This window comes from Puma concolor, chromosome B1 (assembly GCF_028749965.1).
Source record: "Puma concolor isolate L17-30 chromosome B1, mPumCon1.1.hap2, whole genome shotgun sequence".
NCBI classification, from domain to species: Eukaryota; Metazoa; Chordata; class Mammalia; order Carnivora; family Felidae; genus Puma; species Puma concolor.
In genome coordinates, this window is record NC_141670.1 from 118,513,273 (window position 1) to 118,529,534 (window position 16,262).

General features: G+C 38.1%; 1 protein-coding gene across 2 annotated transcripts in view; it reads left to right on the forward strand.

Moving 5' to 3' along the window:
- The window catches only part of PPA2 (inorganic pyrophosphatase 2), a 96,636-nt gene that overhangs the window by 9,599 nt on the left and 70,775 nt on the right, over positions 1-16,262 (forward strand). Inside the window, exons 2-3 of one of the 2 annotated variants that reach the window (XM_025921739.2) lie at positions 11,834-11,898; positions 13,798-13,842. In XM_025921739.2, coding sequence (XP_025777524.1) covers positions 11,834-11,898; positions 13,798-13,842 — 110 coding nt within the window. The remainder of the gene's footprint in view (positions 1-11,833; positions 11,899-13,797; positions 13,843-16,262) is intronic. The other variant, XM_086704472.1, reaches the window with a different exon arrangement.

A 16,262-nucleotide genomic window follows, 5' to 3' on the forward strand; every position in this document is an offset into this window, starting at 1 on the left:
AGAATTGGCACGAGATTTTCAGTGTGCTAGACAGAAAAAATATGCAGCCGAGAATCCTTTATCCAGCAAGTCTGTCATTTAGAATCGAAGGAGAGATAAAGGTCTTCCCAAACAAACAAAAACTGAAGGAATTTGTCACCACTAAACCAGCCCTCCAAGAGATCCTAAGGGGGACCCTGTGAGACAAAGTACCAGAGACATCACTACAAGCATAAAACATACAGACATCACAATGACTCTAAACCCATATCTTTCTATAATAACACTGAATGTAAATGGACTAAATGCGCCAACCAAAAGACATAGGGTATCAGAATGGATAAAAAAACAAGACCCATCTATTTGCTGTCTACAAGAGACTCATTTTAGACCTGAGGACACCTTTAGATTGAGAGTGAGGGGATGGAGAACTATTTATCATGCTACTGGAAGCCAAAAGAAAGCTGGAGTAGCCATACTTATATCAGACAAACTAGACTTTAAATTAAAGGCTGTAACAAGAGATGAAGAAGGACATTATATAATAGTGACAGGGTCTATCCATCAGGAAGAGCTAACAATTATAAATGTCTATGCGCCGAATACCGGAGCGCCCAAATATATAAAACAATTACTCATAAACACAAGCAACCTTATTGATAAGAATGTGGTAATTGCAGGGGACTTTAACACCCCACTTACAGAAATGGATAGATCATCTAGACACACGATCAATAAAGAAACAAGGGTCCTGAATGAGACATTGGATCAGATGGACTTGACAGATATATTTAGAACTCTGCATCCCAAAGCAACAGAATATACTTTCTTCTCGAGTGCACATGGAACATTCTCCAAGATAGATCATATACTGGGTCACAAAACAGCCCTTCATAAGTTTACAAGAATTGAAATCATACCATGCATACTTTCAGACCACAACGCTATGAAGCTTGAAATCAACCACAGAAAAAAGTCTGGAAAACCTCCAAAAGCATGGAGGTTAAAGAACACCCTACTCACGAATGAGTGGGTCAACCAGGCAATTAGAGAAGAAATTAAAAAATATATGGAAACAAACGAAAATGAAAATACAACAATCCAAACGCTTTGGGACGCAGCAAAGGCAGTCCTGAGAGGAAAATACATTGCAATCCAGGCCTATCTCCAGAAACAAGAAAAATCCCAAATACAAAATCTAACAGCACACCTAAAGGAAATAGAAGCAGAACAGCAAAGGCAGCCTAAACCCAGCAGAAGAAGAGAAATAATAAAGATCAGAGCAGAAATAAACAATATAGAATCTAAAAAAACTGTAGAGCAGATCAATGAAACCAAGAGTTGGTTTTTTGAAAAAATAAACAAAATTGACAAACCTCTAGCCAGGCTTCTCAAAAAGAAAAGGGAGATGACCCAAATAGATAAAATCATGAATGAAAATGGAATGATTACAACCAATCCCTCAGAGATACAAACAATTATCAGGGAATACTATGAAAAATTATATGCCAACAAATTGGACAACCTGGAAGAAATGGACAAATTCCTGAATACCCACACTCTTCCAAAACTCAATCAGGAGGAAATAGAAAGCTTGAACAGACCCATAACCAGCGAAGAAATTGAATCGGTTATCAAAAATCTCCCAACAAATAAGAGTCCAGGACCAGATGGCTTCCCAGGGGAGTTCTACCAGACATTTAAAGCAGAGATAATACCTATCCTTCTCAAGCTATTCCAAGAAATAGAAAGGGAAGGAAAACTTCCAGACTCATTCTATGAAGCCAGTATTACTTTGATTCCTAAACCAGACAGAGACCCAGTAAAAAAAGAGAACTACAGGCCAATATCCCTGATGAATATGGATGCCAAAATTCTCAATAAGATACTAGCAAATCGAATTCAACGGCATATAAAAAGAATTATTCACCATGATCAAGTGGGATTCATTCCTGGGATGCAGGGCTGGTTCAACATTCGCAAATCAATCAACGTGATACATCACATTAACAACAAAAAAGATAAGAACCATATGATCCTGTCAATCGATGCAGAAAAGGCCTTTGACAAAATCCAGCACCCTTTCTTAATAAAAACTCTTGAGAAAGTCGGGATAGAAGGAACATACTTAAAGATCATAAAAGCCATTTATGAAAAGCCCACAGCTAACATCATCCTCAACGGGGAAAAACTGAGAGCTTTTTCCCTGAGATCAGGAACACGACAGGGATGCCCACTCTCACCGCTGTTGTTTAACATAGTGCTGGAAGTTCTAGCATCAGCAATCAGACAACAGAAGGAAATCAAAGGCGTCAAAATTGGCAAAGATGAAGTCAAGCTTTCGCTCTTTGCAGATGACATGATATTATACATGGAAAATCCGATAGACTCCACCAAAAGTCTGCTAGAACTGATCCATGAATTCAGCAAAGTTGCAGGATACAAAATCAATGTACAGAAATCAGTTGCATTCTTATACACTAACAATGAAGCAACAGAAAGACAAATAAAGAAACTGATCCCATTCACAATTGCACCAAGAAGCATAAAATACCTAGGAATCAATCTAACCAAAGATGTAAAGGATCTGTATGCTGAAAACTATAGAAAGCTTATGAAGGTAATTGAAGAAGATTTAAAGAAATGGAAAGACATTCCCTGCTCATGGATTGGAAGAATAAATATTGTCAAAATGTCAATACTACCCAAAGCTATCTACACATTCAATGCAATCCCAATCAAAATTGCACCAGCATTCTTCTCGAAACTAGAACAAGCAATCCTAAAATTCATATGGAACCACAAAAGGCCCCGAATAGCCAAAGTAATTTTGAAGAAGAAGACCAAAGCAGGAGGCATCACAATCCCAGACTTTAGCCTCTACTACAAAGCTGTCATCATCAAGACAGCATGGTATTGGCACCAAAACAGACACATAGACCAATGGAATAGAATAGAAACCCCGGAACTAGACCCACAAACGTACGGCCAACTCATCTTTGACAAAGCAGGAAAGAACATCCAATGGAAAAAAGACAGTCTCTTCAACAAATGGTGCTGGGAGAACTGGACAGCAACATGCAGAAGGTTGAAACTAGACCACTTTCTCACACCATTCACAAAAATAAACTCAAAATGGATAAAGGACCTCAATGTGAGACAGGAAACCATCAAAACCTTAGAGGAGAAAGCAGGAAAAGACCTCTCTGACCTCAGCCGTAGCAATCTCTTCCTCGACACATCCCCAAAGGCAAGGGAATTAAAAGCAAAAGTGAATTCCTGGGACCTTATGAAGATAAAAAGCTTCTGCACAGCAAAGGAAACAACCAACAAAACTAAAAGGCAACCAACGGAATGGGAAAAGATATTTGCAAATGACATATCGGACAAAGGGCTAGTATCCAAAATCTATGAAGAGCTCACCAAACTCCACACCCGAAAAGCAAATAACCCAGTGAAGAAATGGGCAGAAAACATGAATAGACACTTCTCTAAAGAAGACATCCGGATGGCCAACAGGCACATGAAAAGATGTTCAGCATCGCTCCTTATCAGGGAAATACAAATCAAAACCACACTCAGATATCACCTCACGCCAGTCAGAGTGGCCAAAATGAACAAATCAGGAGACTATAGATGCTGGAGAGGATGTGGAGAAACGGGAACCCTCTTGCACTGTTGGTGGGAATGCAAATTGGTGCAGCCGCTCTGGAAAGCAGTGTGGAGGTTCCTCAGAAAATTAAAAATAGACCTACCCTATGACCCAGCAATAGCACTGCTAGGAATTTATCCAAGGGACACAGGAGTACTGATGCATAGGGGCACTTGTACCCCAATGTTCATAGCAGCACTCTCAACAATAGCCAAATTATGGAAAGAGCCTAAATGTCCATCAACTGATGAATGGATAAAGAAATTGTGGTTTATATACACAATGGAGTACTACGTGGCAATGAGAAAAAATGAAATATGGCCTTTTGTAGCAACGTGGATGGAACTGGAGAGTGTGATGCTAAGTGAAATAAGCCATACAGAGAAAGACAGATACCATATGGTTTCACTCTTATGTGGATCCTGAGAAACTTAAGAGAAACCCATGGGGGAGGGGAACAAAAAAAAAAAAAAAAAAAAAAAAAAAAAAAAAAGAGGTTAGAGTGGGAGAGAGCCAAAGCATAAGAGACTGTTGAGAACTGAGAACAAAGTAAGGGTTGATGGGGGGTGGGAGGGAGGAGAGGGTGGGTGATGGGTACTGAGGAGGGCACGTTTTGGGATGAGCACTGGGTGTTGTATGGAAACCAATTTGACAATAAATTTCATATATAAATAAAAAAAAAAAAAAAAAAAAAAAAAAAAAAAAAAAAAAAAAAAGATTCTGATTCCCCGGGGCCACCTGGTTGGCTCAGTCGGTTAAGCGTTCGACTTCAGCTCAGGTCATGATCTAACGGTCTATGAGTTCCATCCCCGCGTCAGGCTCTGTGCTGTCAGTTCAGAGCCTGGAGCCTTCTTTAGATTTTGTCTCCCTCTCTCTCTCTGCCCCTCCCCCACTCACGCGCTGTCTCTCAAAATATGAATAAACGTTAAAAAAAAAAAAAAAAAAAAAAGATTCTGATTCCCGGGTCTCCTGGGTGGCTCAGTCAGTTAAGCCTCTGACTTCAGCTCAGGTCATGATCTCACAGTATGTGGATTCAAGCTGCTCCGCATCTGGCACTGTGTTGACGTCTCAGAGCCTGGAGCCTGCTTTGGATTCTGTGTCTCCCTCTCTCTCTGCCCCCCCTTACTTGCTCTCTGTCTTTCTCTCTCTCAAAAGAAATAAATAAAACATTAAAAATTTTTTTTGAAAAAAGATTCTGGTTCCCTACGTATGGGGGTCTAAAGACTTTTCTTTTTTTTTGACAAGCACTCCCAAGTTTTTCCTATGATTAGAAAAATTTTGGAAATACACTAATAGGAAAAGCACAGAAAAATTCAGTGTGATTGTAGAACATTTATCAACCTTGAAATGAAAAAAAAAATGAAAATGCAGAAGATAGAAATTAGGAGAGAGAAAGAAGAATGAGGAGAATGAGGTAAAAAGCCAGTTAGTAGGGTCAAGAAATACTGTGTTTGGTGGAACATTGGAATCAAGCTATAGTGTGTTAAGATTGGTCAGTAGAGAATTTAAGAGGAATACGTTGGGGTCAAATGAAACAAAATTATATCTTAGCATTGGAAACAGTAGATAATCTCTAAAATTGGTAAAGTAAAAAATTATCATACAAATATATTATTTAGGGAGATGTAGATAATCACTAGACCTAAGGTAAGTTAAAGAGGTGAAAGTAGGTTGTTCTAAAAGTGGATCTGAATTAGAGAGAGGTGGGTACTGATGTCATTTTTTTAAAATTTTAATTTGTTTATGTTTATTCATTTTTTGAAAGACAGAGACAGAGCACAAGCAGGGGTGGGGTGGAGAGAGAGGGGGGACACAGAATCGGAAGCAGGCTCCAGGTTCTGAGCTGTCAGCACAGAGCCTGACGCGGGGCTCGAACTCACGAACTGCGAGATCATGACCCGAGCTGAAGTCCGGTGCTCAACCGACTGAGCCATCCGGCGCCCCCTGATGTCATTTTTTTAACCGTGTACATGCATTGCTTTGTTTAAACAACAAAATAGGTATTTAAAAAGCAAACTGATAGCAACAACTTGGTTTTAAATCTAAAGAAACAACCAGTCTGAACTTCATATAGTGAAGTTCTCACTCAAGATTTATTACTAGTTTATTATTCTGAGGCTCTGAGAAAGGGCTGTCTGTACTGTGCCTTAGTTCTGTTACCTTTACAAAGTGCCATACATTGCCACAGTGCTTGCTGCATATACCACATCTGTCTGTCTATGGCTCGTATGTATAATATAGATTACCCTTTTTGTTGTATAGAGAGGATCAGGATAGATTCTACCTATCTTTAAGTCTACTTTTAGGGGCTCCTGGGTGGCTCAGTCAGTTGAGCTTCTGACTTCGGCTCAGGTCATTGTCTCATGGTTCATGGCTTTGAGCCTTGCATCAGGCTCTGTGCTGACAGCTCAGAACCTGGAACCTGCTTTAGGTGTCTCCCTCTCTCTCTCTGCCTCTTCTCCACTTTGCTCTCTTGCCCTCTCAAAATAAATAAATAAACTTAAAAAAATAAATCTACCTTTAGAGATTCTTCATACTCTTTATATGGAGCATACTAACACCTCATAGCACTGACCTTAGAAAACTTTTAATGGGTTCTTGTTCCTTCCTTTGTGCATTAGGTCAGTGATTAGCTTTCTGATAATGATGCCAAGAGGACCTTTGTCTTTGCACTTACTGGATAATGCTTATGTAGATGATTTAATGCATTCCCTTTCTTGGCTGTGGATATAGCTCACTTTTAGCACGTTTGTATTCCAGCATCTAGTACGTTACCTTTTACGTACAAATTGTACATTGGTCAATTGAAAAAATTGAGAAAATTAAGTTTCAGAGAAATTGAGTGGCTTTATCAAGCTCAGTAACTAGAAGTCAGGCTCTTGATCTCTGTATTCATTGCTCTGTGTGAATTTACTGGTGTATTGCTCATCAAAGCATTATCATTAGCTGACATTTAAAGCCATATTTTATTTTTATTTTAGTATGTGTAATTCTTTTATTCTTTTTTCTTCATTAGTACATTTTTATTTTATTTATTTATTTATTTATTTATTTATTTTTTAATTTTTTTTTTTTTCAATGTTTATTTATTTTTGGGACAGAGAGAGACAGAGCATGAACAGGGGAGGGGCAGAGAGAGAGAGGGAGACACAGAATCGGAAACAGGCTCCAGGCTCTGAGCCATCAGCCCAGAGCCCGACGCGGGGCTCGAACTCACAGACCACGAGATCGTGACCTGGCTGAAGTCGGACGCTTAACCGACTGTGCCACCCAGGCGCCCCTAGTACATTTTTATTTATACTGTTTCGTGATCCAGATGGCTTCCAGTAGGTATGGTTATCTGAGACCACTCATTCACTAATAACTCTTTTTACCTTCCAAGATGCCAATTAGATACCACTTAAACATATGTATTGGCATTACCATAGTGTTTGAATATGATGTTTGTTTTTAAAAGTTTATTTTTTTTTTTATTTTTAATGCTTATTTTTGAGAGAGAGAGAGGGAGAGAGAGAGAGACAGAGAGAGACAGAGACAGAGAATGAGTGGGAGAGGGGTAAAGAGAGAGGGAGATAGAATCCAAAGCAGGCTCTAGGCTCTGAGCTGTCAGCACAGAGCCTGATGCGAGGCTTGAACTCACAAGCTGTGAGATCATGACCTGAGCTGAAGTCGGATGCTTAACCAACTGACCCATCCAGGCATCCGTATTTTTTTATTTTTTGACAGCACACACGTGTGCTTGTGCAGGAGAGGGACAGAGAGAGAAGGAGAGAGAAAATCCCAACCAGGCTCTGTGCTCATAGTGCAGGACTTGATCTCTCGAACTGTGAGATCATGCATGACCTGAGCGGAATCCAGAGTTGGATGCTTAACCGACTGAGCCACTCAGGCACCCCCGAATATAACATTTAGATTGCAATTTAAAGAGATAGGTACCTAAGCACACTTCACAAATCTTTAGCTTTTAGCAATCACAGCTTAGGCTAGTCCCATTTTTCACTCAGACTTGAGTAACATGCATTCATCTTAAATCTTAGTTTGTTGGGGCTTGTCCCCAGTTAACAAGAGCATTGGAGCTCTAGAGAAATTTAACACCAAATCAGTGTACTAGAGGTATTTTTCACTCTTAATTACAAAGGCAGCCCAGCTATTTTGTCAAATTTCCTATACTTCCTTAATTTTAATAATGAAGTTCCCTGGTCTGTGCAACATCCTGAATTCTTAGAGCTGGGATTATTGTTAATTCCCTTCACAGTGATAGGTCTCAAATGTAATTATTGATATAATCTGCTAAAGGATTGCATTTTTCTCAAAACTGCCTTACCTTTGTGACTTAAAGTGAAGAATTACAGACTGATTGCTCATTGGAACAAGAGCTTCCATTTATACTTTTTTTAAATTAAAAAAAATAATTTTTTTAATATTTGTTTATTTTTGAGAGAGAGAGACCGCGCGCACGTGAGCAGGAGAGGGGCAGAGAGAGAGGGAGACACAGAATCTGAAGCAGGCTCCAGGCTCTGAGCTGTCAGCACAGATGCGGGGCTCAAACTCACGAATGGTGGGATCAGACCTGAGCTGAAATTGGATGCTTAACTGACTGAGCCACCCAGGCGTGCCTTTTATTTATACTTTAATACATACTTTCCTTAACTGATTTTTTTTTGCTCCGTATTTATTTTTTAAATTGCATACATTAGTTCACTTTTTTTGTGTGAACAGTTCTGAGTTTTGATAAAATACAGATTCATTTAAATACTGTCATAGTCAAGGCATAGAACAGTTCGTTACCCTGAAATAGTTTCCTTGTGGTCTCTCTTTAGCCCCCTTACCCTGCACCCTCAAGCCCTGGCAGCCACTGATCTGCTCTTTATCCCTATAGTTTTGCCTTTTCCAGAATGTCATGTAAATGGAATGGTTTGAGTCTAGCTTCTTTCACTTGGCAATAGTTCATTCTTTTTTATTTGGGACTAATATATCATTGAGTAAAACACCCATTAGATGGGTATAGCAGAATTTATCTGTTTACTATTTGTACATTTAGTTTGCTTCCAGTTTTGATTTTGAATAAAGCCACCTATAAACATTCACTTATAGGTTTTCATGTGAACATAAGTTTTCATTTCTCTCGGTCAAGTGCTTAACAGTAGGATTTCTGGGTCAAATATTTAACTTTATAAGAAATTGCCACACTGTTTTCCAAAGTGTCTGTATCATTTTCAGTTTTCACTGCCATAATTTATTTTAATAGAAAATAAAGGTGACCCATTTAAGTATCTGTGTTACTTATAGAAAAGTAAATAATCATGCAACAAACTGATAATTTCGTTTCTTGTGTTACTCATAGAGGATTTTAAATTCAGGCAGAGAATTTGACGTTTGATCTGGTATGGAAAAGCATTTTTTTAAGATGCATCTTTTTTAACTAATGAAAAGAGCTTTATAGGTCATGGCAAGATTTTTATATACTTTGTCACTTATGTACTCTTAGTCATCTTTATCCTACCTTGTACATGATCTTTCATGCACAACTCCCTTGTTCCTAGAGTGGAAAAAGAAAAATTACATGAACTTTTTGGACGGAAAAATGAAATTGTAATAGAGATGTATTTATTGAATGCCTACTAAGTGCTGGGTACTTTCTGGATGCCTGGGACTGAGGAGAGAGCATAACAGAACAAATGAAAACAAACAACAGAAACTCCTTCCTGCAAGAACTTTAGTAATAAGTGCTAAGGAAAGCCTGTGAAGCATGAGAAGAAGAAATGCAGTTTTGGTGGAGTGAGGGCCATTGTTAAATTCTATGCTTCTCACTTTAGTGGGCTGACGCCACAGCTTATTTTTGTTTATTTGAATTTTATTGTGAAATAATTTCAGATTTGGCAGAGTTGCAAAGATGGTACAGAATTCCAGTATATCTCTTACCAACTTTCCTCAAATGTTAATATCTTTCATTAACAGTGTACATTTTTTAAAACTAAGAAACCAACATTGGTACCAACTGTGAACTCCAGATTTTATTTGGATATGACTAGTTTTCCCACTAATGTCATTTTTTTCCCTACAGAATCCAGTTCAGGGTACCACATTATACTTAGTTATTGTATTTCCTTACATTCCCCCCAATCTAACAATTTCTCAGTATTTCCTTATTTGTTTTATGAGTTTGAGACTCTTAAACAGTATTGGTTAATATTGTGTAAAACGTCCCTCAGTTTGGATGTATCTGCTGTCATTCTTGTGATGAGACTGGGGTTATGGGTTTGGGGGAAAAATACAAGTGAAGTACATACCCTTCTCATCACAGCATATCAGGAGGTACATGTTATTAACATGACTTTTCGCTGGTGATGTCAACTTTGATCACTTGGTTAAGGGTACTTCTTGCCAGAGTTCTCTACTGTAATGTTATTGTTTTTCCCTTTCTATGTTGAAGTGAGTCAGTCATTAAGTTTAGTCTGCACTCTGGGAGAGCAGGGTAAGCTTTCCTTCTTGGAGGGGCGACATCTATATGTATATATTTCTTGGAATTTTTTGTAAGAAATGTTTGTCTCTTCTCCCTCATTTATTTATGTAAACAATCATTTATTTGCATTAGTGGGTCTCTTGTATTATTTATTTAATAATTTGGTTTGTGATCGAATACTCTGTTATTTGTTCCTCAGTTTGTTCCACCTTTGACCTTTGGGAGCTCTTGTAGATTGGCTCCATTTCCTTTCGACATACCGCCAACCTTTTGTTTCTTTGAGCACTTGGTTGATTTCTGGTCCTACAGGATCCATTGGGTTCATCTTGTATACTTTTTGTCCCAGCCTTAGAATCTGCCTCTTCTTTAAGAAGTCCTAGTTCTTTTTACTGGAGAATAGTATTTGGAAACCCAAGATTTGGGAGCTGAGTATACTCATTGCTATTAGGGTGTCAGCCAGTTCATGTTTTATTTTGTTAATTTTTTTTTTTAAAGTCTAAATTTGAAAATTATGCCAAAGAGGTAGCAGGCCAGAAATAAAACATACCCTGACTTAGGTAATTATAAACTGAAAAATTTTTATGGCTGTATTAAGCCCAGCTTTTAAAATATGCATTTTTATATGCAGTGAAGATAAGACAGTTTTTATTATTAAAGTTTGTTTTTGTTTTAAGCTTACCTTAATATAAACATTCTTATCACTGAGTGGAAACAAATGATTTGTTCTTTTCTTTTAATTGGGTAGGATCTTTACATCCTGTTCATAGGATTGTAGACAGAAATTGGGAATTCTGTTGTTAGATTACTCCTCGGAAAAGTGACATTAGTTTTAATCCAGTCACTTATTAATGAGTATCTGTTCACAAGTGAGATATTTCATATTTGGGGCTTTAGTCAATTTTAGACATTTTCTGCTTTGGATGTGTTAAGCTAGAGAGAGAAGTACAGTTGATCCTTGAACAATGCAGGGTTAGGGGCATCTGCCCACTTCACAGTTGAAAATCCATGTATAACTTTTGACTCTTCAAAAACTTAACTTCTTTTTTTTTTTTTTTTTAACGTTGATTTATTTTTGAGACAGAGACCAGAGCATGAACGGGGGAGGGGCAGAGAGAGAGGGAGACACAGAATTGGAAGCAGGCTCCAGACTCTGAGCCATCAGCCCAGAGCCCGACGCGGGGCTCGGGCCCACGGACCGCGAGATCATGACCTGAGCCAAAGTCGTACGCTCAACCGACTGAACTACCCAGGCACCCCTCCAAAACTTAACTTCTAATAGCTTATATTGACTGGCAGCCTTACTCATTACATAAGTAGTAGATTAACACACATTTTGTATGTTACATGTATCATATACTGTATTCTTACAATAAAGTAAGCTAGAGAAAAGAAAATGTTACTAAGAAAATCATAAAGGAGAGAAAATATATTTACAGTATTATATAAAAAAAAATCTGTACCTAAGCAGTTCAAACTTATGTTGTTCAAGGGTCAACTGTAAATTATTTCAGTAAACCAAATGTGGATTATTTGGTATGTATTCTCTGTGGTCATCATATTGGGGCAAGTTTTAAAAGGTGAATTAAACTTTAAATTGGGAGTTAAAGTTAATTTCAAAAAAACTTTAAAAACTCCTTTTAGGTTTAAAAGTGGATAAGGATATAATTGCTCTGAAGAACAGGATAGTCCATTGCTTTAATTCTGTATTTTTATTTTTGTTTTTTGTTTTTCCTTTGCAGAGAATGTAGCTGGTGACTACATTTCCCCCTTTCATGATATTCCTCTGAGGGTGGACTCTACAGAGGTATAGTTTTTAACTTGTTTTGGGGGTGACAACATGTACTTCTAGTATCACCACAAAATACTTTTTAGAAGCATTTTGAAAGGAAAGAATGTGGGTTGGAAGTCAAGAAGGATAACAGAGTTATCACAACAAGATTGTAAGCCTCCTTCATGAATTGGAATTAGTGTGAGAATAGGATCATTCCCGGAGGAAGGTTATGGAACACTGATGTGGGATTGGTGCTGCCTTCCAGCCCTTCAGAGGCCTGGACTGTCAATAAGATGGCTGCAGGGAGAATAATAGTGAAGATTTATTGAATGCTCATAGTGCTTATCCAAGCACTGTGCTCAGAGCTTGAGGTGCATTATCTGAGTACAGCTAGGGCTACTGTTATTACCCTTATTTTGCTAATGAGGTTCAGTACCTTGCCCCTGGTCACAAATCTATCGTCTGTTGTGGGAAGTGGGATATGAATTTAGGTGCTCTAACTCCAAAGGTTGTATTCTTAATTGCTCTTGTGCAATCATTCCAGCTCATTACTTCTAAGTAGTATTCAGCTGCAGGACAGGAGGTCATATAATCTGGAGAGAGAAAGAAGGCAAAGAGAGGGCAGAAAGAACTCCATTTTACTGTATGTGTGTCCATGTGTTTTGTTTTGGCCAGTGAACAGTCCAACCCAAATATCTCCTGTCTCCCAACACCACTGCTTGCTTTTGGCCAAAAGTGCATGCATTTATTTATTCACTTACTAATTTCTTCTTTCAGTAAACAGTTCTTGCAGGCTTATTATGAGCTAGACGGCATTCTAGGCACTAGGGTTGCAGCAGTGAGTAAGATAGATAGGACATACAGTTCCCACTCGATGGAAGGAGGTGGACAACCAGGAAACAAGTCAATCAGAGAATGTTAAATGCTGTAAAACTAGAACAGGATAATGAAAGGAGTGATTGGTGGGTGTTGCTTCATGTGTGGGTGTACCATGACAAAATCTGTTCACCTAACAAAATGATAATATTTTGTGGAATCAGGTAGTAGGTAGGGGTGGAGGTGGAACAAAGAGTGGACTAGAAACATTCCAGTGGGCATGATATTGTGCCTAAGGAGAATGGGTTTTGGGGAATATGAGAAAGTTGAGAATAGGGCAGGACTAACATAGGACAGGATATGCCTGTGAATTCTGGGCACGTGGGGATTGGTACACACAGTGGTTGTGTGCATAAGTTTCTCCCATCCTCAACTATAATGATTAGAACTGTTGCACCTTGTACTTTGGGAGGTGGTTATTTTAGGAACAGAAATAATGTTTCAGGGCCTACTTGGGATAGTCATTTTTCTGTTTTGTTTCCTTCTTTGGTGTTTTTTGTTTGTTTTTGTTGTTTTGGTGTGTAAAGGTTACATGTAAGTGTGAGCATTTGTGAATGGAGTAATTTTTCTTCCCAACCCATCATATAGTCTTTCTTAATTTAAAAGTGCTTGATGGAGGCGTAGTAATCACACCTTTGTGGAATTTACAGGCAGGAGGTGTAGCTGAGTACTTTCATGGCTTGTTAGTCATGCTCCCTAGAGTTTCATTTCAATAATGAAATGACTGTTTTAAGTGTAATCACGGGAGACTGACAGTCTTTCCTTTAAGACCGAACAGAGCCTTTGCTTATTTTTATAAAAACTAGGAAAATATACTTGAAAGAGATTTAGCTTTTCTAATAATTTATTTTATGAAACACCTTGATGCTCATGCACTGGGGATGCAAATGCTGAGAGAAAAGAAACTGGGCATTCGGTAGTTCTCTGTTGAACCCGGTGTCTGGACAGCTTCTGTAGTGGAATATTTCTGCAGTAGGCTTACTTGGATTGCTTTGCAGTGCAGTTGTATTCTTTGATGAGATATTACAATCACAAATACCATCTTTTCTTTTATAGGAAAATGGCATTCCTACAAAGAGAGCACGAAATGATGAATATGAGGTATATCTAAAGGTTTTTATTTTTGTGAATCACTTCTGTTGTCCATTAAAGACCTCGATGATTGTTTGCATTTGTAAAGTGCTTCTAAAGTTTTCCCCTCTATGAAGATTTTTGTGTGCGTTCTGATGTTTTTATTCTTCCAATATGTGTGTATGGCAGCTAGGGATGATCTTACCATTTCATTTCTTTTTCTTGTTTATAAAATCAAATTTACCGTTTTCTTCATTGCACACTTTTTAAAGTGTACAGTTCAGTGTAATTAGGTACTTCCGCATGTGCAGCCATCACCACCGTTCATCTCCGGAATTTCTTCTCAAACTGAAACTCTGCCCACTGAACAGTGACTCTCCGTTCCCTCCTTCACCCAGCCCCTGGTAACTACTATTCCATTTTCTATTTATGAATCTGACTATTCTAGGAATCCCCTTAACATTTCATCTTATAATGAAAAACCAGAGAGAGTCAGGAACAGAACCCAGGTTTTAGTAGCAAGTTACTTATCATGGTAGATAGTCTAAAGTAAAGGTACTTTATGAAAATTGGTCACTTTGTCATTTTTTTATTATAAGGAAAAAGGTGGTTTGAGAGGCTGTTTTAGAATGCAGGGACAAATCTTTGTGGGGATAGAGGAGGAAAAAAGACCACCTATATGCTAGAATAAACATGTTCTAAATATATCTTTTAAATATGTGACTGTCAAACCTTCAATAGTTGTTGACTTAGGCCCAGAACGTCTGACTGATGTCTGTCATCTCATCTCATGTTATTGATGCCTTTTTATCTTACTGATGCCAGACAGCATTCCCTATCACCTTCCTCAGCCTTCTTTTCCCTTCAACTTTATTTCCATCTTTTTTTTTTCTCTATTTCAACTGAAACTCATGACCCCAGCCTTTGAATCTACTTCCACAAATAGCTCTGGGTGTTGTTTAGTCCCCACCACCATTGCCTGCCGTCCATCTTGTATTCTCTTAAACTGGTGTTTGTTAAAATGGTCCTTAAACCACATACATTGGAATAATGTAGAACACTTGTTAAAATTTCAGATCCAGGCCTTAATTACATATCTACTACCCCAGAATCTCTGCTTGATGGAGACTAGTTAGTCCACATATTTAACGAGTGTTTCAGGGCATTTTACACGTACTGAAGTTTGAGAACTACTGCCCTAGATGTTGGGTGAATGGACATTGAGCAGTTCGAGGCTTTATAGTTTCCTAGAGACTTTATAGTTTCCTAGAGACTTTATGTATCAACCTGGAAATAGTTTTCTCATTGGGGAAAATGTATTCTGAGAGCATATAGCCAACTTAAAATTAATTCTTAGAACATGGTTCATTTGTCAGAGACTGCCTGATTTGAGTCTGTTTGTGGTTTGTGTGTTTATTTATTTATAATTCTGAACGATTTTTCCCAACCCCAAGCCCTTGGCAGCCACTTTTCTACTCTCTGTTTCTATGAATTAGGCTGCCCCCCCCCTTTTTTTTTTTAAAGAATTCCATATATAAGGTTCCATATATAAGAATTCCATATAAGTGGTAAAATGCAGTATTTGTCTTTCTCTGTCTGGCTTATGTCAATGAGCATAATGCCCTAACAGTCTACCCATTGTTGTCGCAAATGGCAGGTTTCCTTCTTTCCCATGGCTGAATAATATTCCACTGTATATATTAAGCACATCTTCTTTGTTCATTCATTGATGGACACTTAGGTTGTTTCCTTATCTTGGCTGTTGTAAGTAATGCTGCAATGAATATGGGGGTGCAGGTATCTTTCTAATATCCTGTTTTCTTTTTTTTTTCTCAGATAAATACCCAGAAGTGGGATTGCTGGATCATACAATAGCTCTGTTTTAATTTTTTGGAAAACTGCCATACTGTTTTCTGTAGTGGCTGCAGCAATTTACATCCCACCAACAGTGCAGAGTGTTCCCCTTTTTCCACATTCTCGCCCACACTTGTTATTTCTTACCTTTTTGGTGACAGCCATTCCAGCAGGTGTGAGGTGATATCTCATTCTCTGATAATTGTGATGTTGAGCACCTTTTCATGTCCCTGTTGACTGTGTGTCTCTTGGAAAACTGTCCAATTCCTCTGCGCATCTTTTAATCAGATTGGTCTTTTCCTGTTGTGTTGCAGGAGTTCTTTATGTTTCAGATATTAATCCTTATCAGATACATGGTTTACAAATATGTATTTTCCCATTTCTAGATTGTCTTTTTATGTTGTTAATGGCTTTCTTTGCTATGAAGAAGTTTATTAGTCTGATGGTATCACTTGTTTATTTTTGCTTTTGTTGCCTTTGCTTTTAGTATCAAGACGAAAATTTATTTGATCTTTTAAGAGTTGGAAAGAGAAAAGAAGGGTGATTTCCTCCCATTTTTCCCAAAGGCATATAAAATTTACTGACTTTTTTTCGTA